The sequence below is a fragment of the Carettochelys insculpta genome, chromosome 18, assembly GCF_033958435.1.
Source record: "Carettochelys insculpta isolate YL-2023 chromosome 18, ASM3395843v1, whole genome shotgun sequence".
Classification (NCBI taxonomy): domain Eukaryota; kingdom Metazoa; phylum Chordata; order Testudines; family Carettochelyidae; genus Carettochelys; species Carettochelys insculpta.
In genome coordinates, this window is record NC_134154.1 from 18,916,881 (window position 1) to 18,942,655 (window position 25,775).

A 25,775-nucleotide genomic window follows, 5' to 3' on the forward strand; every position below is an offset into this window, starting at 1 on the left:
CAGCAACTAAGCAACAGACTTCATATTTTGAATACTTATAAACAAACACTTTGCCAGTAAACAATTCAAGAATCAACTGAATAAATTCAGATGATAAACAATTGTAAGAAATTCTTCACTCAGCCCTAAATAATAGCCTGTAGAGCTGCTCTAGAATTAAAGCACCTTTCAGATGTCTATAAAAGCAACTAGTTCTGACTTTTTTTTACAAGCAGGAATAAAAGATTTTAAACAAGCCCAGACTGTGGCCAGAAGAGCAACCTACCAATTGCACATTTTAATATCTGAACTTCTATTGCAATCAGATTACTAGACACCCCTGCTCCCCAAAATATCTCAAGCATTAGACTTTCAAATGTATAATTTTGCCATGAATCCTGCACTTTTGCAGCCCACAAACATCTGCATTTTTTTCTTTGATGTTTCTTCTTGAACTTCAGTCATTATTTAAGTGTTGGGTTCTTTTTTTCATTCATGATAGCTTTTTGTGATGCACTCAATTTAGGTCTTTGAAACTGAGGTAGGTCTACACAGCAGCCTTATTTCAAAATAAGCTATTCTGGAAGAACTATTCTGGAGGAGCTTATTTTGAAATAAGGTTGCTACACACAGAATTGCATTTCAAAATAGCACTTAACTATTTTGAAATACAGTGTCTACACACATAGGCCGCATCAACTCTAGGAAGTTCTTTCATAAACCAGGTCCTTTTTCAAAAGAACATGCAGAGCGTCCACACACAAAGGCTGTGTCTACACTACCACCCCCCTTTCAAAAGGGGGATGCTAATGAGACACTTTGGGACATGCCAATGAGGTGCTGCAATGAATATGCAGTGCCTCATTACCACAATGGCAGCCACGGCACTTTGAAAGTGCGTCTTACGATCGCACACAGCTCATCTACACGGGGTCCTTTTCTAAAGGACCCCACACACTTCAAAATCCCCTTATTCCAATTTGATTGTAGGAATAAGGGGATTTTGAAGTGTACGGGGTCCTTTTGAAAAGGACCCTGTGTAGACAAGCCATGCATGATCAAAAGCAGCACTTTTGAAGTGTCGCAGCAGCCTTTATGCTAATGAGGTACTGCATATTCATTGCACCACCTCATTAGCATATCCCAAAGTGTCTCATTATCATCCCTCTTTCGAAAAGGGGGAAGCTAGTGTAGACACAGCCAAAATGCACTCTTTCAATCTTAAAATAAAAGGAAATGACTCTTCTTCTGGAAGCCCTCTTTTGCTCTCGGATCAGGAAGAGCGTCTCCTTTTGAAAGCTTCTTTCCAAAAAACTATGTGTAGATGGTCTGCAGGCCCTTCTTTTCAAATCAGCAGTGCTCATGGCACTGGATTTTTCAGTCCCTGGCCTATTCTTTCAATAGAGCGAGGGCTGCGTGGACGCTCTCTATCAAAAGAGAGGCTCAGTGTTTTGATCTGCTTTTTGGCTTCTGCCACATTGCATTCCACTTTTGGAAGCAGAATGCAAATGAACAAGATCAAAAATGCAAACGAGGTGTGGATTTACATATCTCACACCTCATTTGCGTATTCTTGCGTGATCATGCTTCCGGAAGAGCCTTTTACAGAAGCAAAAACAGACGTGTAGCTGGGGTTCCTTTGAAAACAAACTCCATTTTCAAAAGAATCCTTCTTCCTGAAGCAAAATAAATAAATAAAATAAAATCTGCACCTCATTTGCATTTTCATTGCCCTCATTTGCATTCCACTTCTGAAAGTGGAATGCAGTATAGTCGCAGCCTTTGTGTGTAGACATGCTCTTTCAAAAGATCTTCTGGAAGATCATCTTTCAAAAGGTTGCTGTAGTGTAGACACAGCGGCCGTTTCTACACAGGCCACGTTCTTCGAAAGTAGCATGGTAATACACGGCCCAAAATATGCTAATGAGGCAGGGAGGCAAATTCCCTGTGCCTCATTAGCATACGGTCATGTTATTTGGAGTCCGGAAGACCATTCTTCCGGACTCTAAAACGCCGTTTAGAAGCGCGGCTCCCGGGGGGTCTTCCAGAAGAAGGTCTTCCTTCCAGAAGCTCCCTGGGGGCTGCACTTCTACACTGCGTTGTGGAGTCCAGAAGAACGGTCTTCCAGACTCCAAATAACGTGACCGTATGCTAATGAGGTGTGGGGAATTTGCATCTGTGCCTCATTAGCATATTTTGTGTCATGTATTACCATGCCACTTTTCAAGGAAGTGGCCTGTGTAGAAACGGACAGCCACAGAGCCTATTTCAAAATAGAACCATTGGGTACAGTATGGCTTATTTCAAAATAGACTCTGTTCCCTTTCTTAACAGCACCTATATTGAAATAGATGCTATTCCTTGTAGAATGAGGTTCACCAATTTTGAAATAAGCCAACCACTGTTTCAAAATTATTTCAAAAGTGCAAAACAAAAAAGCAGTCCAGTAGCACTTTAAAGACTAACAAAATACATTTCAAAATAGTGGTTGTGTTGTGTAGTTGCTGGGATAGTTAAAAAACATTTTCTGTGTAGATCTACCCTGAGTAAACTGATTAACTAAGAGTATGTCTGAGCCCTTCATTGGGATCTGCAATGGCTGTAACCAAGATTGTCACTTAGCTCATAGTAGACTGTGGCACAAGGTGAATTTAAATATTGTATAAGATTGGATCTGATTCACTGGACTCAGAATGTTACAGACAAAATTTCTTTCTCTTTTTTGTCCTAATGTTTTGTTTTTTAAATATGTGAAATTCAGGACTTTATGGGATAAACTTGAATTTTTGAGCAAATTCAATTTGTGAAAAGCAACTGCCATTTCTGAACTAGAAATATCCTGGAATATTTCATAGGCAGGAGGCGCTAGTAAACTTCCCAAGTAGTCTATGGCTTCAATAGATTTTCTGCTTACAGCAAAGATCTGATATATGCTGTTCTATCATCATAATCCAATCAGCATGCAGATTCAAACCACTGCCAGACGGGAAATCATGATTAATTACTGTAAGTAATTATATCAGTTTACTATTGTCTGTTGTCAAGAGAAACAAGTTCCCATTGGCACTATCCACTTGTATTGACAAATAAGCTCTTGGGGAACTTAAACAGACTGTAGGCAAAACAGCAGACTTCTACTGATAAATTAACCTTCAACTGGAATCATCGTGATCATGATTCCATTCTTGTTTTATCAAGTATTTTAAATTAGTGATGTTATCTGGTAAGCATAACAACAGGCATGAGGCTTACTGGTATGCTTACTGGTTGGTCAGCTCTTGCTGGTGTATTCCAGCAGTGGCCAGCTGCACCACGCCAAAGCCAACCCAGGCGCAGAGGGCCTGGCAAAATGAGCAGCAGAACCCCACAGCTGCAGTAAGACGTCACAGCTGGGGCAAGACGGTCAGTGGCACCTCATGTTTGCGGCAGGACCCCGTGGCTGTGGCCATGGCAGGGCTGGGCGGCCGACCGTAATTTAAAATGGTTAATTGGTTAAATGCTGGCACCAGTTAAGCATTTTAACATCCCTATGTCAGGTAATCTCTACATTGATATTTGAAGGTACTAAGCACCTTCCAGTCATAATACACTCAATGGAAGCGTAAGATACTCCATGGAGTGTGTTTGGTATCTTGGAATACTGGGCCCTGTCTTGTGTAGAAATATAGCTCTTATTTTATATTCCTTGTACGACCTGAAACATACTTCTAGTGAAATTACTGTCTGGGATAACTTTTACATTTTGTTGTGAGACTCATCCACATTGCCTCTGGCAGGAAACCTGGACAAAGGTGGCCTCGAGGAGCCCTTCCCATAAGAATTGCAAGCTAGGATTTTCAGACTCAGCTGTTGAAATTTAAGACCTGTATTTATACTGATTTGAATGGGAGTCCTTAATGCTAACAAGTTCTGCAAATCACACCACTTATTTGCATGCCTATATACCTATTTTACACTTCCATGCTTGCAATGTTGAGTCTACTGCCTTATCAAGGCAAAGCAAGCAAGCAATTGGCAGCCTTGCTGAATTCTCTCTACCACCTCTTATTCTTTTTCCATTCATTGTACTGTCTCTTTCAATTCATTGTCACCTTCCAAATTAGAATTCCTTCTTAAATACTACCTCCAAATTCTTTCAGACATCCTTGGGCTTCACTGTATTTAATTTTTTAATTTAATTTTTTCCCCATCTTGAAAAGGCAAAAGTCAAATCCCTCCCTCTTCTACTGTCCCTCAGCTAAGGCAATTTGCCACCATGGGTAGACCTGCCCTGTTGTCACAGCTTCCCCTGTGCTGTAGTTCTTATCCCCTAGCCTTTGGCCTATGATTTCTGATACTCTGAGTACTCCACATGGGCACAAACTTGCAACTTGTTTTCAGAGTACTTCCTTGCCTTGCAAAATCCATGTTGTGCTAGGCTAATCAAGCTGCGTTTTCTAAAAATACACCTGATGAATTCTTTCTAACATCATATGCTTTCCACCATAGGTAATGTCAAATGAAATGTACTATCCAGATGGATGCCTGACAAGCCCTTTACTTAAGGATGCCATTATCTGAAGCGTTTTGCAGCCTTCAGTGACTTCCCCTACACTGATTGCACTTGGCAACTCAAACATACCTTTTAGTCCTTGGTGACAGTAGCTTGATGGAAACTACAGAGCTTATTGCCTTATTTTGATTTTCCTTTGCTCAGTGTCATTGTCTCAGCTTGCCATATTCATTCACTCCAACATGCTCACATTATGCACCAGGTAATCAACAACCAGGATTTCCTGGCACTGGGTTCTTATCTTACAATGAGAAAAATCTCCCACACCAGAGAATCCTGTTCAGTTTGATTTGATTAGTTTTCTTCCTATTGGAAAAATTGTATTATGAAAGGGGTCCCCTCTCCTTTAACACAAAATGTGCAAACTCTTTTAAGCAGGTAAGAAATATTAACTACAAATGAAAGAAATTGGATTCTGCTAATAGCACCAACTTCAATGCTCTAGTTCTCCAGCAACTCTCATTTTCCATGACACCTTTTAAGCATGGAAGCCCAGATTCAGCAAAGCAGTAACACGCACACACTTGTGCCTTAACTGAAAGTTAAGCACATTATTAAGCCCTTTGCTGAATTAGGGACTCCAGGACCTGGTCTACAAAGCACTTCTGCTCTCTTTCAAATCCCTCCTGGAGATCCACTTCAGGAATAACACCTACAGGAAATTAGCTAATAATGTCACACCTATTTTACATTAGCCTCTACAATATGCCATGTTGGTCGCAGGATAACAGAGAGACAAGGTGGATGAGGTTATATCTTTCATTGGACCAACTTGCCTATCTCACCAGCAGAAGCTGGACAAATAAAAGATAGTACCTCACCTACCTTGTCTCAGTAATATCTGTTTCACTTGTACTTAACTGAAAACTTGTGCTACCACAATGCATACAGCAGATTTGACAGCCATCACAGGCCCAGGGCAAGGTGTGTGTGTGTTGGGGAGGAAGGGCTAGCTCCCCATCCCTGGAAGAGGCACACCCTTGGGCAGAAGGAGTGGGGCCAGGAGCAGTTACCCCTTAGCACCACGCAGAGCATGATGCTGCCCACCACCCCAGCTCTCAGAAGCTGCATGAAGTGACACTCCTGTGGTATTTCAAAGGGGACCAGAGCTTCCGGCCACCGCTGCTGCTACTGAGGTAGCAGCAGCAACCAGAAGCTCTGGGCCTCTTTGAAATGCCAAACCCCTATGCAGTTGACTCTCCTATCCCCGCCCCGTTGGCAGTGGGCATGGATTTATACAGGTCTTACCTGAATAACTCCATGATCTGGTTGCTTTCTATCCTTTTTTTTCACCTCCCTTTTGTCATTATTGGTTTGTTTGCTTTTAATCCTTTGCATTATGTCAGATCTTTAATTAGATTGTAAGTTCTCTGGGGACTTTATTGTTTGGAGTTTTTAGAGTGCTTAGCTTAACAGGGGCCTGGACTATGCCTGAGGCTTCTGAATGCCACTGGAAAACAAAGGATAAATAAGCTTCTCTGAGACAGGACTGTGTCTTGTGCTGCCAGATGCCTAGCATGGTTTGGGACACTGAACAATTAATAAGAAATAATTATCTATGCCACCAGCATACTATGAACCATAAGAATTATTGCAGAGGCAGCTTCACAGATTCATGGATCGTCACACCCCAAAACACCTTTGAGCAAGACAAAGAAAAAAATCACATGCTCAGTCTGTCTTAGGCATTCTAACTCTGTCCCTAGTGTTATTTAAACTAAGGACCCGAAGCCCTACTCATTTGCACTTCACTGTATAGCCACCTGCACTGCTCAGAAGTGTCATAAAGATACCAAAAGTATGTATTGATTTACACATCTTTCTATGGCATGTACTGATTCATAATCTCTCTCTCAATAAATATCTACCAGTCACCCAAGTATCTAGGTGTCCAATGGCATCAATAAAACATATTAATTTATGAAGACTGTTCCTTTTCTTTTTTTGTGGCTCTAATGGAAAATATGAACTCTCACTGATATTAATGGCCATTTGTCTCCTTAGATACTGAAATTCTTTCATGTTTCTGAAGGTCACAGGGACTCCGCCAGGCTAGAATTGTCAGTCATTGTAATTTTCAGTGTCTTGACTTTATTACAGAATAATTGTCTTATAGATTTTTTTGCAGACACATTTACTGTTTTTCCCCTTCACTCTGGAAAAGATATACAATAGCTAAAGTAACTTTAATTAGATCAGTGCCACCAATATTGGAAAGATGCTGGCATTATAAAGTTAGGTGAGTAATTTAACCATAAAATGAGTCTTCATGTCTCAATTTCAGAAGGGCCTTAGCAAATCCTAAGCGTACTGTGAATCACAGCTCAAAAACATAAAATGCAGATTGTCAACATAATTTTAAATCTTTCAGTCTGTACTTTTTACACATGGAAAAAAGCATGTTTAAGAGATAGAAGTGTCTCTATAACATGATAATGTGTTTCCCCTTAATTCAGTGGTCTAAATTTTGCTGGCAGTTACACTTGTGCAACCTCATAGGCTTTGTTTGATTGACATTAGAATTTTGAATTTGTCCCCATGTGTTCAAATATCAGAGAAATACCTAATTTAAAATGTCATTGCCAAACTTCTGTCAATGGGACAGTATTTTTATACAGCAGACTGTCAAGACTGTTTTGAGTAGGCCATCAAAAAGACTACTACAATAATATATAAATTGCTTTGATATATGACAGCCATAGCACTTGAGCCCAGAAAGTTAAGCATGGTAAGTGCTTTTCAGAAAAGGGATGGACTAAGAGGTAAACACATGATTAAATATTTTGCTGAGTCAGGGTCAAAGTACAGGATTATCCTTTGAAAACCTGGGGGTATTGCACTATTCCAGTGTAAACGATCACTGTGTGCTGTGCAATGTATTTTTAAGGTAATTATTCTCTAAGGGGAAAGAAACCAACATGTTAATAGAAGGCAAAATCGTGAGTCAGTATGTGAGGCGGATTGTGATAGGCTGGTAGGGAAACTACCTAGTCTCTGCCAAACAAGGGAATTAAATTCAGTTCTACTTCCCACTTCATAGTGCAGTTGCTTAGTGGCAGTGTCAAAAATGGGGAATTAACTGGCCGACTGTGACTGTGTTTGGTTTTTTTTCCATTGAGTTATCCTACCTGTGTATGGGGATGAGCACAAGATGTATCATCTATGACATAACATAGCTGTACGGGATTCTCCTTTTGCAAAATAATGTGAATGAGAATGACTCACTTGAATGCATTGGCATCTCCATGCACTTTATAGTTGTCTGCACTGATTCTTGATATGACTCTGGTGACAGCAATGAGAATGCCAATATTGACCTAAATAAGAAAAAAACAGCAGCCAGTCAGGGAAATGAAAATGGGATATGTCACAACTGCAAAGTGCACTGAGGTTGTATTGTACAAATACAGCACAAAAGGGTAACTTTGTCTTCTATATTAATTTTCCAAACACAGGTCTCTAACTTTAGTCTCTTCTTACATAGGTCTGGCTGACAGTTATCCTTAGGAGAGTTCCATTAGCCTATACTCTTCCCTAAATACCATTACAGAGGTCCTAGACCACACAGTTCCCCTAGGCAGGGAAAATTCTAAGAACCCTAAATCCACTAGCTCTCTCCTTTGCACAAAGCAGTAAAAGTGTGGGGAGGGGGCACCTAAGACCAGCACAACTTTTTTTTTTTAAATGCACCTTATTGGGGATTCTTTGTTTGTTTTCATAATAGATGTTCACTGTCTGTAAAATGAGATTTGGGTTAGATGTGCTGAGTCAGAACTGCCTATTAGTTAGAAATTTTACATCTCACCATTAGACATATGGATTTGACCATGACCATGACTGCAGAGGGGTAGCTGTGTTAGTCTGTAGTCACAAAAACAATGAGAAATCCTGTGGCACTTTATAGACTAAGTGATTCATTGAAGCATAAGCTTTTGCAGGCAAAGACCCGCTTCGCACAGGACTTCTCATTATTCTATATGGCCATGTCTACACTACAGCAATCTGTTGACAAAAGTTACTGTTGGAAGAGCTCTTTTGTCAAAACTTCTGTCAACAGATCTCTTCCACACAGAGTGTGGATTGAAAGAGCAATCTGCTCTCTCAACCGAGAGTGGCCAGACTGCCCAGCTGCTCTCTTGACAGAACGATGGACTGGAAGCTCAGCAAACAGGGCTATCTTGTGAACTGGCAGCCCTGTCTGTTGATAGAGGGCCCCCTTGAGCATCTACACAGTGTTTGCATTGACAGAAAGTGTCAAAAAAGGTATTAGTTATTCCTTATTGCAGAGAGGCAGAATGCTGTCAGCGGAAGCACTGAGTTTTGTCAATGCTGTTGACAAAATGCATTTTGTGTGTAGACACTCCATGAATTTTGTAAACAAAACTGTCTAGTGTAGATGTAGCCTATGTAAATATCTTAAGCACCTACCAGCAGCTGACAAACTGGCCATGAGTACCACAGCTTGTGTGTGTATGTGTTTTAGAAAGCACCTTCCTTTAGATCTTTTAGAGGTGAATTCATCCTGTTTGCCAAAACCTGCTTGCAATCTTGGCATGAGATCATTTTGAAATAGAATTAAGGAAAAAAGTTGACTGAACTTTGCTTTACAAAAGGAACTCCTCATCTGATATCAGGCCCAACAGAAAGACATCTATATAATGAAAAGTATTGTCATCAGATATTCAGGAAATCTTGAAAAGCTTAAGTTTGGAAGACCAAACAAAGGCTTGTTTGCCATCCCCTCTTGAGTCCTCAGAGAAGAAAAGGAGGAGGGAGCTTTACTGTTGGAGGGACACTCTTTCTGTCAAAGACCTTTGTTTTTTTAATGAAAGAGAGAGAAGTGAGAGGCCAGGGCTGTACAGTTTCCCCTTCTAGTGTAAAGTTCAACAACAACTACAGTTAGCATTGTCACCTATCCAATCTTCACCTAGACAGTCTGTAATGGGAAGCGGTGAGTGGGGGAATTTATTCTGCTGGTTGGATTGTATGCATTTCCCACTGTCCTGTAGAAACCTGAGATGGGTGTCTCAGTTTCTTTAGGCACAGAATCAGTGCATGATGGTGAGAGGAGTTTCAGTGTGATGACTTCTGACACGTAAACAATGACCCTCCATGGCTTTTGTAATGTAGGCAACCAGGTGACACCCTTCTTCCCCAGGAAACAAGACATAGTAGGGAGGAGGGGCCTGGTTGCTTTGACCTAGAACTGGGCTGTTGAGTAGGGCAGTCTTGTCTGGCAGGAAAGGCAGAACGGAGTGTCAGGTCCCTGGCTCAGGGACCCCCTCTGAGCCCCCTCTCCCCAAAATGGATTGCGCTAACTGCTTCTGGTTTCTGTACTAACAAATTGGTTCTAGGCTGTGTCTCTGCCAGCTAATAAATGCGCTGTTCTCCCTGCTGAATGAGAGTCACCTCTGACTGTGGATGGGGTGCAGGGTCTGGTGAGCCTCACACTTTGTGACATAGGCAGGGCTTCGCTTGTTTGTCTGGGTGCCGTCTGACAAGCCCTGCTATCCATTTTGTTTTTATCTGTGGCAACCTTAGAAAGAATGAAGAAGGCGGTGCAGCATCCAATGTCTCTGCAGCCAGGTAGGGCCACAGCCTTGGATAAAGAGGTGGAGAAGAAAGTGGGATTCAGGGGGGAGAAGTGAAGAAGGTTCTTAGGGAAAGAGGCAGTGTGGGACAGGGCTTGGGAAAAGAAGTGGAGCTCGGGTGAGGCCTTGATGGAGGAGGAAGGGCAGGTGTAGTGTTGAAAATTGCTTTCTGTAAGAATTTGCTACATAGGGCACACTGAGGATGCTCAGATGTACTGAACATGCTCGGTAACTCTCCTGAAGACACAGCACTTCAGCAGTGGCAGATAACCCCACTGGAGGGCTTCCCACTCCCCATCTCCATGCTCTGATTTCCCCACATGCCCCCAGCCCTGACTCCTGTACCCAGCACCCCATCCCTCTGCCCTGAGGCCCCCCCGCCAGTCCACTCCACACTTACATTTTTTAGAGATATTTTCTTATATCAACTCTCCAGCTTCCTGCCCTGAGACTCCCTCCCACCAAGTGGGGGGTTAGATGTGTGATAGAAGAGTACCTCTATGAAACTTAAGTTGCTTCTACCACTTCAGCCCACATCCTGTTTCTCATGGCCTTTAGACACATCAGTGTAGCTCCTCAACTCATGTGCCCAGACATGGATATCACAATTCACACAAGTGGAAACGCTGGCCCATCATTAGTGAAGGACAACAGGCAGTAGGAAGTAAAGAATCCCGTTTCTGGACTAGAATTAGAGCCAGTTGAATAATTGCTTGAGAAAGCTGACACGAGGTTCATTCACAAACGTAGACCGATGTCCAGCCAGCTCTATGGAATTGGATAATAGTTTCTCCCCTCCTCATCATTTGGGAATGCAATTATCTGTGATTTACCAGGCTATAATGGGGACAAGTCATGAGCACTTATTTTTGATTTGCCTTGTATACCATTTGCTAAAGCAGTGCTAGTTACCTTTTAATGTAAGCTTTTTCAGCCTGTGCTGAAACCCGCTCATAGCCTTCTGTTTCATTCCGAGTTACATTTTAAGCATGTGTTAAGGATTTCATTGTCTCTATCTCCCTATCTTTATTTCATTTTTTTGCACACAAATAGGGGGTCAAATCATACCGGCCTTATTTGTGTGACAGCCCAACTGAAGGCAATAAACCAATTGCTATAAGGCAGATTATACTCAAGCAAAATACCCAGTGTAACCAATCCAAGGTTTTCTTTGGTCTAGGCTCCATGAAGTGGGTTTGCTCCCACAGTGGGGCAAAGAGCCCTCAGCTCCTATTCAGTGCAAGCACCAAGATCAAGTACGAAATGCACCATACCTCACAAAATCAAACCCAAACTGAACAGGGACCATAAAATCCAGTTATCAGAACTACTTGTGTGATCAAGTCCAGTAGATTGCATTCTCAAGGCAAATGCAAACAAAACTTGTTTTGTAAAACACAGTGGCTACAGCTACACTAGAGAGTTTTGTCAGCAAAACCCCAGTTTTGTCGACAGGAGCGGTGGAGCCTCCATACACAAAATGCATTTTGTCAAGAGTAGGTCGACAAAAGTTGGCACTTTCACCAACAACCTTCTGCCTCTCCCAGATGAAGAAATATGCCTTTGTTGACAGAGTCTGTTGACAAAAAAGCTGTGTGGATGCTCTGCGGGGCCTCCTCTTGGCAGAGTTTCCAGTTGCCTGGGCAGCCCTGTTTGCTGAGCCTCTGGTCTGCCGTTCTGCTGAGAGAGCACCAAGCAGTGCAGCTGATCTCTGTCAAGAGAGCAGATCGCTCTTTCAATCCACTTTAGTGTATGGCCTCACTCTGTCAACAGAGTTTTTGTCAGAAAATCTCTTCCAACAGAAACATTTATCGACAGATGCTTCTAGTGTAACTGTAGCCAACATGTTTAGCATTTGCAGCTGAATTTCACCTTCAGAATTTTATATACACGAGAAACTATTTTGAGCCTGAACATCACAGATACTTGGGGACTTCTGAAATGCTAGTTGTATATAAATTTTGATTTTCTCCTACTCGGAAGTCACTGTAATCATGTCCCCTTTGCTGTATGGCAGTATGACTGCCATCACATAGCAAGAGAACACTGTGATCTTACTCCAGAAAAATCAAGGACCCTTCCCTCATAAAGTTAGCAAAGAAGTTCTTAAATTTCAGTCCCACCTTTCCATATTTTAGTATCATGTACTCTTTGTCTGCTGAAATATCTTGTATGTGCAAAGTCTATTGGTCCCGCAGTTTGGATTTACTTATAATACTCAGGGGGAGGGGAAGCTCACTAAAAGGACTGGGTTAAACCAGTTTCATGCAAGCAGGTTAAGAAGTAACATTAGGACAGATAAGGTATTTTCGGAAATTAATGTTCACCTCTAGCATGTATAAACAGATTAGATATGAACGTCTTACTTTATTAATGCTCTAGCAAGCAAAATATGGAAGCAATTGCACTCCAATTATAATATGAAACTAAAATATAGCTACTGATTTGTTCCACCAATTTTTTTTTTTTTTTGCTTGTGGTATAAATACCTTATCAACAGTTTGAATAGGAGAAAGTTGGGTTCATGAAACTCCATTATATTTTAACGTACAAAATAATGCAACCTTAAAATTGCTGCAGATTTACACCCTGCTATCAATACAGAGGCATCACATATTAGAATGGTTAAACTAGAGGAATAAACATTTAGATAAGGAAACTGAATGCAGCTCCTTTTTTTTTTTTTTCTGAAAGGTCAGAACTAGCTTCACGGTTGCAATTATTCTGCCTTATAATTACTCAGGAACTTGCTTGCATTGCTTTTAAAAAAAAAATACAGTTAATGACCATAGTACTGATCCCCTGATTTACAAGGCTTATCTGTGGGCAAATGTCCCATTAAAGTTAATGGCTTGGTTAAACTGACATGAATTGCCAGCAGCAGGATGCAAATGTTCATTGGCCTTATCCAAATCTCATTGAAGTCACTGAGAGTTTTTTCCTGAACTTTATATCACCTGCCACTCACATTCACTTCTCTTCCACTAGAAGAACTAGGCTGATTAGCTATGTTTACACTGACCTGAACTGGTGGCAGCAGTAAGCAAATGGGTGGTCTCGAAAATGCAAATATCTGTTCATTTGCATATTCGCTTCCTAGTAGAGGCTCCTGCTGACAGGAAAGAAAGCAGTGTAAATGTGGTTCTGCCGGCGACACCTCACCTTTGTCAGCAGCCTCTTATGCCTGATTTTTTTCCATAGTGTATGATCTAGACTGTAAGAAGGACATAGCAACTAGAACAGTGAAAGCAAGAGTGACTTTGAAGGAGATGGATGAGATCCTAATGAAGATGGAGAGAAACTGTTCTCAATGCTGATAGATGGCAGTACAAGGAGCAATGGTCTGAAGTTACAGAAGGAGAGGAACAGGTTGGATATTAGGAAAAATTAGGTTGGATATTAGGTGGTGAAGCATTGGAGTGCTTTGCCTAGAGAAGTGGCTGAATCTCCACCCCTAGAGGTTAAGTCCCGGCTTGACAAAGTCCTGGCTGGGATGACTTAGTTGGAGGAGGGGGCTGGACTCAATGACCTCCTGGAGTCCCTTCCAGCCCTACAATTCTATGACGCTGTGACCTGGAAAAGCAAAGCTTAGGAATGAACTGGAGCATCTTGAAAATGTGTGTATTCAGCAGCTTGTTGAATGGATGTGAGACATGGGTGATTCAAAAAAAGATTCAAAGAGAAGGATATTGTCATTTGAAAGGAGTTGTTATAGAAAGGTCCTGAGAAGAGGATGGATGCAGAAGGTCACCAATGAGGAATTATATAGGAAGATACAGACAAAAGACAAACTACTGCAGGAGGTTCTACAACGGAAGTTACAGCTATTCAAGCATACCTGCAGAATGAAAAATAAGAACACTGGTATTCGGCATAATGGATGGTTCAAACAGGACAGGCAGACTCCACAGAGAATGGGTAGATGATACAGTAGATTGGTGCAGAGCTAGTCTAAAGAATCATAGAATCATAGAAGAGTAGGACTGGAAGGGACCTCGAGAGGCCATCGAGTCCAGCCCCCCGCCCTCATGGCAGGACCAAGCACTTTCTAGACCATCCCTGAAAGCCATCTATCTAACCTCTTCTTAAATATCTCCAGTGATGGAGATTCTACCACCTCCCTTGGCAATTTGTTCCAGTGTTTGATCACCCTGACGGTTAGGAACTTTTTCCTAATGTCCAACCTGAACCTCCCCTGCTGCAATTTAAGTCCATTGCCTCTTCTTCTATCCTCAGAGGCAAGGAAGAACAAGTTCCCTCCCTCTGCCTTATGACACCCTTTTAGATACCTGAAAACTGTTATCATGTCCCCCCTCAATCTTCTCTTTTCCAAACTAAACAAGCTCAATTCTTTCAGCCTTTATTCAGAGGTCATGTTCTCTAGACCTTTGATCATTCTCGTTGCTGTCCTCTGGACCCTCTCCAATTTCTCCACATCCTTCCTGAACTGCGGTGCCCAGAACTGGACACAATACTCCAGCTGAGGCCTAACCAGCGCAGAGTAGAGCGGGAGAATGACTTCTCGTGTCTTGTTCACAACACACCTGTTAATGCCTCCTAGAATCATGTTTGCTTTTTTTGCAACAGCATCACACTGTTGACTCATATTTAGCTTGTGGTCCACTATAACCCCTAGATCCCTTTCTGCTGTACTCATTCCTAGGCAGTCCTTTCCCGTTCTGTATGTGTGACACTGATTGTTCCTTCCTAAGTGGAGCACTTTGCATCTGTCCTTATTAAACTTCATCCTGTTTACCTCAGCCCATTTCTCCAGTTTATCCAGATCCTTTTGAATTACGCACATATCCTCCAAAGAAGTTGCAACCCCAACCCCAAACTAAGCCACTCCGCACTGGACAGGGAAAGATGGAACGAAACAGTGAAGGAGGCATTAGACACCAACAGGCGCTGAGCCCATGGTTGTTCATGATGATGAAGCACTGATGGAAGGATCTCTTCAGACCCTTATTTGTCCTCTTTCCTAGTGTTAGACTTTCACATTTAATTTCTTATCATCTGCTTAATGTTTTCAAAAATGCTACATGACTGTGTGTAGGAAAAAAGGAATACAGAATTTCATTTTAAATGAGAGAGCACTAGTGCTCAGGCACAGATTGGGATAAAATGAAGGAATCTCTGGTCTTGAGAGAAGGCCTGCTGATGGGGCAAATAGGGCAGGTGAACCAGGGCCTGGTGATTCAAAGTGGCCTCGGGGTCCTGGCTGCTGCTACTTTGGCAGAAGTCAGACCTCTGGGCCCTTTAAATTGCTGCCACATACTCAAAGAGCTCTGAGAGTGAGGGGAGGGCCAAGCGCCACAGCCTGGAGAGCGCTGAGTGCTGGCTGCCCTGCCCCTGCCCCGTTCACCGGAGACCCTGAGCCACTCCCCACTTACACCTTGACCAGGGGCCCATGGAAAGTCTTGGTTCCCCTGCTTTTAAGTTGGTGATTTGTGCCCCCATCCAGCAAAGTAACCAAGTGTATGAGTGACTTCAGTGAAACTATTTAACATAAGAAAATAAAAATGTCCACACTGGGTCAGACCAAAGGTCCAGGTGGCCCAGTATCCTGTCTTTGGTCAGTGGCCAATGCCTGGTGTCCCACAGGGAGTGAACAGAATCTCTCTCCTATCATCCATTTCTAGCCTCTGACAAATAGAGGCTAGGGACACCATTCCTATACAACCTGGCTACTAGACATCAGTGAATTTATCTAGTTTGTGTTTGAATGCTGTCAAAGTCCTGGTCTTCACAGCCTCCTCTGGCAAGTATCCCATTTCAGGCCTACCATGTGCTGCATGAAGAAAAACTTCTTTATTGTTTGTTTTAGACCTGCTGCCCATTAATTTCCTTTGGTGACCCTCTAGTTTTTATGTTATAGGAAAAAGTAAATAATGTTTCTTTATTCACTTTTCCCACAGCAGTCATGATTTCATACACTTCTATTATATCCCCTCTTAGAATCCTCTTTTCTAAGCTGAAAAATCCCAGGCTTTCTCATTTGTCTTCACATGGCCCTCGTTCTAAACCCCTAATTTCTCTTCTTAAAGTTAAGCAAATGTTTAAATGCCTCCTTGCTTCAGGGTCTCTGAGAATTAGAAACCAAATTCTGCTTTCTCCTTACTTCACAAACAGGCTGACTTAACTAAGAGGGAGATACTTGTAAACTAAGGCATTGTGCAGTGAGAACATTGGGCCCTGAAAGCGATCTGCAATTAGCACTAAGAGGACAGATTCTGCTCCCTTTTTCATAGTAACCAATACCATGAAGTCAGTGTTAGGAGACATTATGGGCTAGGACATTGTACTGGAACTTGTGAGTCCTTTTCTCAGCTCTGCATCTGACCTTTTGGGCAACCTCAGCCAAGCCACTTCACTTTCTTGTGCCTTTGTTTTCCCATCAGTAAAATGGGGATAATAATAGTCGTCTCCTTTGTAAATTGTTGTGAGACCTACTGAGGAAAGGTGCTATGTGAGAGCTAATTGTTTTTATTGTGGAAGTAGACACTATTTAGCATGAGTAAGCATGGCAGCAGGTTGTAGTCAGTGGCTAGTATTTACAAAAGAGTACCATTTTTAGGCAGCCCCATTTCAGAAAGAATGTCTTCTCTAGGCCATTGACAAAAACAATTAGTCCATGTCACCATGACACTGAATTCATTGTTGTGATAATCTTTTACTCAGGCATGCACACTCATCTACAAAATTGCTTGTGAAGAAAAATGCTTATTACAGTGGGTGGGCTTATTCTAGCAAAGTAATGCTTTACGTCAAAGCAACATAAGGGACCTGGAAATTACTGTTCAAAATTTTATCCAGCATGATTGCTACTTTCTTTTCTGTTCATTGTCTTTGCTGCTACCACCACACAGTACATGTGGTGCTGCGCTCCCATATTGTTATAGAAATATATTTTTGAATATGAATATGCAAAACACAGATATGCTTTAGGCAAAACAGGTCAAGTAACCTATCATTCAATAGCCTGCAATCCCCTGAATGTGTATATTCTATTTCTGTGCAAGTATCTTTCTTATATGCAAAGTTAGAAATATGGAATGTAAACGTACTTATTAATTCAGGTCTTCCAGTGAAACCATTAGAGGTGCTTAAGGAACTTAATGGTCCAGTCCTCAAAAAAATGATCTGTAAATTGTTTAGTTTTTTCTTTAAGCCCTAATTGTGCTTGATCTTACAAAGAGAGGTGCTGGGATCCATTTTGAATTTGATCTTTTTCCACTAGGACGGGAAAGATGAAACAAAAGATTCTCACCCCAGGGAAATTCTCTTTCAGGGACGGGAGGCAATCAAAGATCATCTTGAACTGACTTTTGAAACTATTTCCCAACTCTAAGAAGTACAGATGAAGAGACCTGAAAACAAAGAACATGACTAAGGGAAGAAGGTGACTGACCCAGGCCAGAGAAAAGATCAGCTTTGACTTGAAGGATTTGGCCTGAATTAAGGACGAGGGTGAGAAATCTGATTTGTAAGTTTTTCTTAGACTATGTCTACATTTTCCACCTTCTTCGAAGGGGGCATGGTAATCAGGCTGATGGGAGATTACTAATGAAGTTCTGTGATGCATATGCAGCACTTCATTAGGTTAATTCTCCCCCGCGGCAACTTCAAGGTGTCAAACTTTGAAATGCTGGTGTGCCATGTAGCCGCAGGCAATTCAAAGTGCCTGCACTACTTCGAAATGCCTTTCCTCCTCAAAGTTGCCGCAGGGGAGAATTAGCCTAATGAAGTGCTGCATATTCATTGCAGCACTTCATTAGTAATCTCCCATCAGCCTGATTAGAAGGAGAAAGTGTAAATGTAGCCTTAAGCTGGGTCTACACGTAAGCATCCTTTCAAAAGGGTGAAAATCGACGTTCGGCAGTCGAAATAGCGGCTGTCTAAAGGGATTGACCACACACCAATAGAGTATCGGTGGGTCGATCTGCCCTTTCGAAGGGCTGACACGGTCTTTCGAAAGGGAGTGTCCACACAGCCCCAAGAGCTCCTTCAAAAGAAGGGAGGCAGGAAACGCCACAGAAGAGGTCCCATGATTGACAAGCCCTTCTGGGGCCACAGCAAGTTGCTTCCTTGAAGGGTCCCTCCCTCCACCCTGCACGATCTGAGTGCTGCCCCATTGTCCCCAGCCTAGCAGAGCCCACTCATGCTCCAGTATGGAGGCACAGCAGCAGCTCCTTCATGAGGCCACCCTGATACTGGAGACCCTGCTGTCAGTGGTCTGCACTGTCGCTGCAGCTGCACCTTATCTAGTCGGATGGCTGGGCAGTGCCCCTGCGAGCCCTGTGAGGGCTCGTGGGGGGGGGCAATGGGGCACACAGGGGCTAGCTACTGGCCATGGTCTCTGTGCTCAGAAAGCAGGGCTGGAGCATGTGCAGGGGCTGCTCCTAGCACGCTCTCAGCTTCCTGCCATGGGCTTCCTGTGTCCTGCTTTAAGGTGGCCGGATGCAGGAATCATAGACCCTCGCTGCTGCCGTCTGGAGCAGCCCCATGCTCCAGCTGACCAGTGACATGGAGGACCCTTCTTTCAAAAAAGCGGGATGTGGAGTATCTGCCCCTGTACTCTTTCGATTTAGTTTTTTGAAAGGAGACGATCTTCCCGCTATGGGATCAGAGATTGGATTTCAAGGTCTGTGCCCCTTTCCTTCGATTTTCTTTCCAAAGAAGGTGTTGCACATGTAGACGCTCCTCCCGTTCTTTCAAAAAAGAGCCATGTATTTTGATGTTTTGTGCAAGCGTAGACACAGCTTTACTGTCTTAGGCTTAGCCGGCATGTCATTTATGTTAGTGACTTGCTTTGTTCTGTCTGGTTTCACTTGTAATCATTTAAAACCTATTTTTATGCTTAATAAAAATACTTTTGCTTATTATCAAACCCAGGGTAAATAATTTTTACCTAGTGGGAGAGGGAGCCACACATGTGCGTCTCTCTCTTTCATTGATAAACAGAGCGAACTCTATGAGCTTCACCTGTGGAAAAGTTTTACACAGAGTAAGATTGTTTTATTTGGGGTTTAGTCCTAATGGGGGCTGTGTTCCTGGGTGGTGGCAAGTTCCTGTAGCTGAGCTGAGCTGTTATCGCCTGAGCTGAGCTGTTATTACCATCTGTGTTACTGTGCTGGAGGCTATGCCTTTGCTGGAGGAGACCAGAACTTCTAGCCCAGCAGGACAGGGCAGTGGGCTGCCCAGAGGGCAGGTAGGTGGATGCAGTGGTATGATCAGCACACTGGGTGGCAGTCTCAAGGGGACCTCTGTGTTCTACCCATCACAGTACACAGAGGAGTTTGGGTTTTCACTGGGCTTGCCTTAATTCTACCATACATATGAAAACACACCAAGGTAGTGGATCATAACAAAGTCTTCTGCCAAAAGTCTTTACTACTTTGTTACAAATATACAGATATTTTTGGAGAGAGGTTTCCTTGGGCACAGTCTGACCAAAATGAATTTGGCTTTTCAAATCAGCTGAAAGAGCTAAAGGCAAAGCTAGATATTTAGGATATTATCATCTGAAAGGCCTAAAATATAGGGCTCAGAAGGATGACTATGCAGAGCTTCATGCCACCATCCCCTCAGGTTCCCAGCTTCAAATCCTAAAGCCAGTGCTTTTGGGGACTGCAAATCTGCATGTGGTTAGAGACTGGGAATTAGTGGGGCCATTCATTTTCCACAGACACATATCCCAACACTCCATAACATGCTTAAGGGGCAGGTCCTGGTGGCAGCAGCTCTCCAGTAGCTTTCTCCACTACCTCTACATTGCCCATGAACCAGAAGGTGCGGGAGGAAGAGGCATAAGAGCAGTACGGTGGGTGATGGGTAGCTAAGGCCAAGGGAGGCTAAGCCTACCTAACCCAGGCCATGCCCTGCTCTGGCTTGCCCTTCTTGACCTGTTGCCTGAAGCTGTCAGGAACTCAATGAAGGTGTAGCTAGCTGGTCACTTCAGCTGGCTCACAGGCAGGCAGGAGCATCTCAGGGAAACCAGTACCAGTCAGAAGAGCACAGGTCAGACCGACACAGAGCAGAAAAATGACCTTGGAGTTGGACCTGCCTCAAGGGCTGGAAGGAAGCTTGGTGTCAGGGTGGTTTGGCCAGGGCTTCTCTGGCTGTGGGGGTGGGAAATGACGGCTCAGAGTTCTCAGGGGGAAAAGGGGGCACGAGGGGCTCAGTTGCATTATTATCCCTGATCCCTCAACCCTACTGCAGGAGTCATGGGGCCTCACTGATTACAATATCAGAGGATGATGCTGTAGAGAGATTTTCTGTGGAACAATGATCTCCTTAATCCCTGGAACTAACCCTGACTCCTCAAATAATCCAAGTGATCAAGCACCAGTCTACTGTAATTTAATGTGTGGGCAACATTAAAGCACTGTAATGCATTCATGTGTCAGTAACTGAGTCATGAACCTGCATGCTTTCTGCAATGATTACACTCATTAGAGCTGACAGATCTGCTCCAAGCAGCCATCTGATTGTAAAAGACCTGCTTTAATGGGCCATTCCTTGACCAGCTGCTGAAGCTGTAGTGCCTGGTGTTCCATTCCACAGTGGAAGTAACAGCCTGAATTTCATATCATTGTAGGGCTCTAACAGAAGGTTAAGGGAAAGAGAATGTGAAAGCAATACAGCACCTTCCCCAGAACCCCACTGGTGGGAATAGCTTCTCTAGGCATATGCTACCCATTCCTGCCATGTGCTGAGTGCCCCCAAGTCCCGCTGACAGGAATGCAATTTGAGGGCACACAACCCCTTGTTTGGTACCCCCAGGCATGGTAAGAATATAAGAATGGCCATACTGGGTCAGAACAAAGGTCCATCCAGCCCAGTAACCTCTCTGCTGACAGTGGCCAGTGCCAAGTGCCCCAGAGGGGGTGAACCAAAGACAATGATCAAGCAATTTGTTTCCCACTATCCCTCTCCAGCCTCTGACAATCAGAGGCCAGGGACACCATTCCTACCCTTGGCTAATAGCCTTTTATGGACCTAACCTCCATGAATTTATCTAGCTCTTTCTTAAATTCTGTTATAGTCCTAGCCTTCACAGTCTCCTCTGGCAAGGAGTTCCACAGGTTAACTATGAGCTGAGTGAGGAAGAACTTTCTTTTATGTTTTAAACCTGCTACCCATTAATTTCATTTGGTGTCCTCTAGTTCTTGTATTATGGGCACAAGTAAATAACTTCTCCTTATTCAACCTCTCCACACCTGTCATAATTTTGTATACCTCTATCATGTCTCCCCTCAGCCTCCTCTTTTCTAAACTGAAAAGTCCCAATCTTTTTAGCCTTCGCTCATACGGGGCCTGTTCCAAGCCCCTAATCACTCTAGTTGCCCTTTTTTGCAACTTTTCTAGTGCCATGATATCTTTCTTTAGGTGAAGAAGAATAGATGTGAATACGAGTGAAGGGACTCGGCCCTCTGAGGTGCAGGGAGTTGGTGCCATGTAAGTTTGCTTTGGGTGGGGATCTGTTTAAGATGGCATTTAAAAATCAAGAGCTCTCTGTTCTGCACACTCATTCATACCCCCAGTTTAAAAGACCAAAGGCTTCCCTAGTATCTTTGCTCAGATTTCCTCACCACCTCCCATTGCCCCTTTCAGAGTTAAGGGCAATGTGGTGGGGGTTGTCTTCCACCAGGTAGAAAGTGTCCCCAAAGAACCATCCAACAGCTGGGGCACAGTCCGCAGCAATGAGCTTCCCCCTACACCACAGGGTGTTGCTTAGGGTCCAGCCACATTAAATGGGGGTATCCCTGGCTGGTCTCTGATACCTTTGCACTCCCAGAATCTGAGACAATCTGGCCCATGAAATATGAGGAATCCACTGTATAATAGTTCGCAGCTATTTTCTACTTCTGCCTCTACTCCTCAGATGTCATAATCTCTTGGCTGAGGAGGATTTCAATTGCTCTTACCCTTGACAGCAATGGCATTTGCAATAAATGATGGGTAAAACCTCCATATTAATATCCTCTGCTTTCAATGTTTTTATTTAAGTTTCACATTTACAATATAACTGTTTCCTCCAGCAAATGCAATAGAAGCATGTATTCAGCAGCCAACTATTTTGGCAAAGATTTTGTTCTGTTTATTCATCATAAATATTCATCTTGAATATTTGAATATGTATTTCAAAACACTGGCAACCTCAGTAGAGAAACATGGATCCATTCACTTCTATGGCACTAGCTCAAATCTAGCCCAGATCATGTACTGACTAAGACTTGTTTCTGATGCTTGTTTAGTGGCTGAAGAAGTAGTTACGAATAACAATGTCACATTGAACTTTTCACCTTCAGATCATTAGTCTAAACCTGTCTGTCATACTGCTGTTTGTTTCTTAGGCATTTCTACAGGGTCTGTACAAGTAATTGTGTACTGTTGATTATCACATGACTGTTTCCTGGTGCTAATTTATAGCTATTATCTGAGATGCTTTTGTACTATGGTCCACATTAAAAGCCTAATAAATTCTTTTACAAATAGTCACTGTTACCATGGTATTTGCATTATTCCCTAGATATTCACAATACTACAAATATAGAATACTGTGCGTGCAAGGGTACAAAGATTTTAATGGCAGGAGCAACAGTTTGATTTGAGTATTACTATAGTAACAAAATAGTTTCTGGTTTTAAACTTTATTGCTTTAATAACTATACACAGTAGTATCTGTGATCTGCCTGTAACAATTTATCATAGCTTCACGATAAAAATAGTTTTATTTAAAGAACTGTAGCTACCTTTTTATTTGCAGCTTATTTCAAATACTGTATATTATAAATAAACCAGAGAGAAAGAGATATTTAACTAATACAGCATTTTTCATTTTTTACTGTTTAGGTAACATTTATTTAAAAGCTATATTATTGATATTTTAATAACATGGGGCCTAACAGTACACTCATTACACACACTGATGTTCATTTACTCATGACCTTCATTTGTATGAGTAAGGATGATACAACTGTTCCCATAAACACGAAGCACAAATTAGTAACAACTGCATTGTTTTGAAGGTAGGCACCTAAATGACTTTGAGGATCTGGCTATGAAATTTCCTACACAGAAATGGGCTGTGAAGTTCGAACCTTAATCCAAAGCTCCTCTGAACTTTAGAGAAGCTTGAATCCATATTAGATAGATTGACTAAAGCTACGATGTTTGGAGCCAAATCTGACAAGCATCACTATTTGAATGGGGTCAGATCTGGTGTTATAGATCAGGCCCATCTGTAGACACGGCTAATTTTTAGGCACTTAGCAAATGACTGGGCTTCACTTACCATGAATGTGTCTCCCAGAGTGCCTGTACAGTGAATGGAGGGAGGTGCCTAAGAAAGGGATTCACAAAAGCCAGCATGCTGATGGAGGTAGCTGCCTAAGCTAACGCATGGAAGATGCCAAGGAGAATGGCCACATCCTAAGCCTCATTGCCATCAGAGTTTGGTGCCTAAATCCAGGCAAGAGGAATGAACTTTCTCTGATTGTGTGTCACAGATGTGAAGCCTCTTCTGGAGTCAGGTGCCTAAAGAATTTATTGTGAGGGGGCAGTAGACCCCCCCCTCAACTTTTGGCCCCATGGTTAGACAACTCAGTAGGTGGAACACACCTTCTTCAAGTCTACCATCTGCCTGAGGGGAGAGAAGAGACTTGAACAGGGATTTTCCACCTTTCAGTGGCATGCCCTAATCAGTGGGTGATGAGATATTCTGGTGTGAGGCTCTCCCAGTCTCTGTTCCATTTTGGATAACTACGGCAAGAGTTTGGCTCCTGAGTGAGTGCTCTAGCCACCGGGCCACGGAGTCATTCTTACTGAGGCATAACTTCAACAGCAAAAACTGAGGGTCCCCCGACAACAGAATATTTCGTAACAGAGAGGTGAGTGCAGTCATGGGGATGGAGGTGGGGCGGGGGGATGAGGAAGATCCCCGTTTCATTTCCTTCTTCCTCCACAGGCAAAGGGGGACTTGGCCTGGCAGCTCCCACATCCCAGGCAAGTGCCTCCTTCTCACTCCTAGCTATTTTTGTGAGTGGTGAGTTTGTGAACAGTGGGCCTGGTTCTGAGATTCAGGCACCTAAAGTGGCTGTCAGGTGCCTAGGTCCTTTATGATTCTAAGCTGTAGCATGGGATTGGACAGCCATAGTTATAAAGGTAAATTTAGAATACAGGAGGTGTTACTGGTATTTTTAAGGTAATATTTCCCATCAGAATTTTAGTGGCTGCTGGCTGTTGCAGCTTAAGGTCTATCAGCATGAAGAGCTGCCCTGTGGACTAGTGAAATGAACAGCATTGGAATCAGCCACCTAAAACAAATACTAGCATGCAAATCAAAATACAATAAAGGTATTTGATTGAACGGAAAGCAAATAGCTCAGTCACACACCATGCAATCCCACCAACATCACTGGGGCTGCCCAGCATTACTGAGGAGAGAATTTAGGTCCATGCACTCCAATAAAACCGCACTGTAAGACTGAACCACATATGCAACGAGAGGCTGGCAGCAGCCGGGAAGTATACATACCACAATTACAAACAGTGCTGGGGCCACAAAAGCCCAGATTGCTCCATTTTTCAGAGAAAGCCAGCAACTGTGGGGAGAAAGCAGAATGGATAATAGCTCCTTATGACTGCAAGATCAAACACAGCATCATGTAATCAGCAATAAGAAAGAGTATCAAACTATGGTACTGAAGGGCCGAGAAATTTTAAAGCAAAAAAGATGAATGGATCTAATTACATCCTCTAGCTTTCCCCCAATCCTTCTACTTGCATCTGTATCTTGCACAGGGAAGTCTGTAATTATCTGCTGCACTGTGCCTCAGCCTCAGGATGGTGTAAAGAAGACACCAGGAAAGAAGAGCTTAGCTATCCTTTCTGGCAGTTGCACTATGTAATAGGGTAACAAGAAGTCCTGTGGCAGCTTATAGACTAACAGATATTTTGGAACATAAGCTTTTGTGGGCAAAGACCCTCTTCATCACATGCATGAGTCACGCGTCTGATGAAGCAGGTCTTTGCCTATGAAAGCTTATGCTCCAAAATATCTGTTAGTCTATAAGGTGCCACAGGACTTCTTGTTGTTCTCCAAGATACAGACTAACACGGCTACCTCTCTGATACTATGTAATAGGGTGTTCCTCAGGAGGGAGGATTCCCACTGGCAGCAAGAACAAAGTCTAAGACATCCTCTCTTCCTGTCTTGTAATCAGGCACGATTTTAGTTAGCAGGATGACCACTTACCAGGGATGTGGCCAAGTTTCCCACACTCCCATGTTTGTTTCCAGCCACCAGTCTTGACTTTCAGTATTCTGTGCTGTTATTTAGATGTAACTTACCTCCTAAATATCTTCTAAGGCTATATCTACATGACAAGAGCTATTTCAGCATACTGCAATATACCAAAATAGCTGCCTGCATCTATGCAACACTCCAATTGTCTTGAAAGTTTGAGATAATGGGTGTACTATTCCAGCATCCCTGTAAACCTCATCATATGAGGATTACAGGGATGCCTCAAAATAGGGCTTTATTTTGGCATGTGGCACAATTTAGACAGTGCCACATGCTGAAATAGCTTATTTCAAAATCCCCTTGAAATAAACTATGTAGCACAAATTGTGTAGCTTATTTG

At 42.8% G+C, this 25,775-nt stretch overlaps 1 protein-coding gene across 3 annotated transcripts in view; it reads right to left on the reverse strand.

The window, feature by feature from the left end:
• ADGRD1 (adhesion G protein-coupled receptor D1) overlaps nt 1–25,775 on the reverse strand; it is a 382,252-nt gene that overhangs the window by 45,811 nt on the left and 310,666 nt on the right. For all 3 annotated transcript variants that reach the window (XR_012648032.1, XM_075012922.1, XM_075012921.1), the window contains 2 exons: nt 24,665–24,731; nt 7,757–7,848 (listed from right to left, as the gene is read on the reverse strand). Coding sequence is in view for 2 of the 3 variants with exons in the window: in XM_075012922.1 (XP_074869023.1) it covers nt 7,757–7,848; nt 24,665–24,731 (159 nt within the window). In the remaining variant the exon portion in view is untranslated. The remainder of the gene's footprint in view (nt 1–7,756; nt 7,849–24,664; nt 24,732–25,775) is intronic.